The 3,462-nt window shown below is 58.0% G+C and overlaps 1 protein-coding gene across 1 annotated transcript in view; it reads right to left on the bottom strand.

The window, feature by feature from the left end:
- The window catches only part of EVX2 (even-skipped homeobox 2), a 4,439-nt gene extending 1,181 nt beyond the window's left edge, over positions 1-3,258 (bottom strand). The window contains exons 1-3 of the mRNA XM_008573745.1: positions 2,832-3,258; positions 1,645-1,913; positions 4-319 (exon numbers count right to left, since the gene is read on the bottom strand). Of these exons, the coding sequence (XP_008571967.1) occupies positions 4-319; positions 1,645-1,913; positions 2,832-3,258 (1,012 nt within the window). The remainder of the gene's footprint in view (positions 1-3; positions 320-1,644; positions 1,914-2,831) is intronic.
- Positions 3,259-3,462: the final 204 nt, after the last annotated feature.

The raw sequence follows: 3,462 nt of genomic DNA, 5'->3' as shown, positions 1-3,462 counted from the left end.
GACGGAAGCTGCACAGCAGCTCCGGCCGCGAGTAGGGATGAGAGAGGGCGCGGAAGGTGTCCAGCGGGCGGATGGAAGTGGCGAAGGGCGACGACGCCGCAGCTGCTGCGCCAGAGGCTGCGGCCGCCGCTGCCGCCGCCGTAACACCCACGTGCGGGTAGTAGTGCAGTGGCACGTGCGAGTGGAAGGGGTAGGGCAGGCTTCCGGTGGCGGCCGCGTGCGTCATCATGTAGGTGTAGAAGCTGGGGTCGGCTGGGTGCGGCCACGACATGGCCAACCGCTGCCGCTTGTCCTTCATGCGCCGGTTCTGGAACCACACCTGCGGGGAGAACCGCGTGGTGGCCCGGGTTAGGGAGAGCCCCATGTTCCCGGCCCCCGGCCCGAGCCTTCCTGCCCCTCCCGGACCTCTGAATGGCCTGGCCTAGTCCTCTGTGACCGAGCCCAGCCCGAGTCCCCTCTGCTCTCACAGCTGGCACAGTGTGGAGGGCAGTACGTGGACCGCTGTGGGCACACTTTACTCAGCAAAGAGAGCCTCCTCTAGGCTGCTGCGGCTCCCTGGGCTTTTGCGCCCTTACCTCTTGCTGCATTTTCTCAACCCAGCCCAACCTTTCCTCTCCCTCCCGCCACCCACCGGTGCCAGGCCTTGCTGAGCACCCGTCTCTCAATCCCAGGATTTGCTCGGGGATTCTAGGCAGACTTTGAAGAGAGGCTGCCGTGCAGCTTTTCTGAGAGGTGGCCGCGCGAGGTCTTGAGCTCTCCGAGCTTCTTGGACCTGCCCCTAGGGGCACGGGTCCGATTTTGATATTGAAGGGAAAAGTTTATTCTTTCGTTTGTCTTAAATGAGTGGCGAGAGCAATGTCCCCATAAAATGCGAAAGGGGACTTTTTTACCCCCCCCCAACACAGTATCTAATAAAGACATCATTCATCACGACCCTAAATTAAAGAAAGCCTGATCAAACAGGAGGGAGATTTACACATCCCTCCTCTACCCACTGGGGTTTTCTCTTTTCTTTTTCTAGAGTGTCGAATGCTCCGTGAAGTGTTCACCAAGTCGCCCAACGTCACAGCTATCTCTCCCGGATGTATAATAAAATTAATAACCTAAAGATATGTATAAATAAGAAGAATTTCGTTGCATTTTCTCCCCAGGAGGTTGCCTTTTTTCCATTGCCCAAGAGAAAACTTTGGGAAACTACTTTTTCAACCCAATCGATTTTTAAAATACGGTATCCATTTCTTCATGTTCTAACGATTTGTGTGGAATATAAATCTCCAAGATCAAGGGCAATTGAAAAGTTTGGCCTTTGGTTCGTGCTAGAGGAACAAAGACCAGCCGGCTTTGTTGCCTAGGGGAAAGTGGGGCCCTGGGGCCTTGGGCCGGCTTTGGGCAGAACCGAGTGGAGGCAAGCGTTTGCGGCATCGTTGCTGCCATTCAGGAACCATCCCCGGTCAGCCAGTCCGGCCAACTGTTCGAATTCGGCAGCCGGGAAATAAATAAAGCAATTCTTTTGGTGACTACCCCCCGCAGATTTCCAGGACCTCAGCTAAATCTAGCCACCCAGAAAGGAGAAAGGGGAAAAAGAAACAAATCAACATAGGTGGGCCCCGGGGGGGCAGAGCAGGCGCGCGCTGGAATCGATACCTTGATGGTGGTTTCGGGCAGGTTAAGCGCAGCGGCCAGCTCGCACCGGCGGGGCCGCGACACGTAGTTTTCCCGGTAGAACTCCTTCTCCAGGCGCGCGATCTGCTCGCGGGTGAACGCCGTGCGGTAGCGCCGCACCTGATCCGCGCCGGAGCCGGAGCTGCCCAGCGCCGCACCCCCGCTGCCGCCGCCGCCTCCATGCAGGCTACCGAGGCCCGAGCCCGACGCCGACGTCGTGGTGCCCGCGGTCGAGCTGCTCTCCGCGTACCCTGGCAAACAAACAGCCGACAGCTCATGAGTCGCTGTAGGGCCGAGAGCCCTGCGCTGGGGCTGCACGAACAAGGAGAGTGGAAGCCAAGTCAGGAAGGATAGTCGCTGACGGAATTGATGCGGGTCTGTCGCACTTACTAATTGCTACTGTTAATGTAATCAATAAAGTTTGGGCAGCCCTTCTAACCACATAATAGAAACCGAATTAGGGAGGTTTTTAAAAATTAGAAATTTTCAGCTAAGGAGGAAAGCCGGACGAGGGAAAACGCCTACCTTGGGCGCGGTTTGGGAAGCTCTGGGTTTGCCATGATCTGGAGACAGCAGGGCAGCTTTCCGTATGGGCCTCTAACCTTTCTTTGACAGTTTTTGGGGTTTGGTTAAAAACATTTTAAGATTCTCAAGACTGCAGCAGCTCAAACCCCAGCCTTCAGAGAGTGGAATACTCTTTTCAACTCTCTCCTGCTGACTTGAGCGGGTCGAGCAGAGGCGCCCGGCGAGGCTCCCTCAGACTCAGAAGAATGCCCCCCTGCACCCGGCCCTGAGGTCTCAGAGGCAGAGGAGCTCGGAGCAGCTTCCCGAGGCACCCTGCCCCGAGAGCTACTCAGCGGCTGACTAAGGGTCTATCGGCTCTCTCCGCTCGGCTCGTAGAGCCGCGGCAGAAACATTTTCTCGGACTCAGGAGCGAGGGCGGGCGGGCCTGGCGCCCATAGCTCCGCAGGCCTGCGCCTTGCTCGGAGGCTCAAGGAGCAGAGCCGGAGGGCAGGGTCCCTGGCATGCGTCCCGCCCCCACCCGAGCAAGCTCGCTGCAGCCTGCTTGAGGAAGGTCTGAGGGGCATCGACACTGAGAAGCGCCGGCGGGGGTCTCGGAGGAGCAAGGAGGGTGGGACTGGAGAGCGCGGAGCGGGCAGCCCGGTTACCTTTGCCATTGTTTTCCTTTAGCGGCGCGGCGCCGAGACCGCCGGGGGAGCGCAGCGCCGAACAGCCCACCTCCACGTCGCTGCTCATGTCAGCCTCGGCGGCCGCCTCGGAATAATGGCCCGGTTTCTTGCGGCTCTCGGTGGTGGAGGCAATTTCGGAGGAGACGGTGCTTTCGCTCCCCGGGTGCTGCAGGTTGAACAGAGTGTCTATTTCGAATTTGCCCTTGGCTGGGAGGTCTCCCAGAGCACCGTGCAGTGGGGCGGACGGCAGGCGCGGGCTGAGGCGAGCCGGGTGCTGCGAATTTTCCAGGGCCTCGAGCACAGCATTGCCAGCCGAATCGGATAAATTGGAGAATCTTTTGCCGGCCGTGGGGCTGTGCAGTCCTCTCTCCATCAGAATCATCTCTTTTCTTATTCTTTCCATCATCTCAGCTTTCTTAAAAATGTCACAGCGGCCCGGCTGTCCCGTCCTAATGATGGGCTGTGCCTAGGGCTAATTCTCATTCAGCCCCAGCGAGAGCCTCTAAATATTATTATCTCTTTTGGAGGGAGGCGGAAAAATTGTGGGATGCCAGAGCGAGGGAATGACTGGTCAAAATGACCCATGCATCCTTCCGAGCCCGAGATGTCA

This window comes from Galeopterus variegatus, unplaced genomic scaffold (assembly GCF_000696425.1).
Source record: "Galeopterus variegatus unplaced genomic scaffold, G_variegatus-3.0.2 Scaffold53, whole genome shotgun sequence".
Classification (NCBI taxonomy): domain Eukaryota; kingdom Metazoa; phylum Chordata; class Mammalia; order Dermoptera; family Cynocephalidae; genus Galeopterus; species Galeopterus variegatus.
The sequence above is the reverse complement of the archived record's forward strand: the minus strand, read 5'-3'. Positions and strand labels throughout refer to the sequence as shown.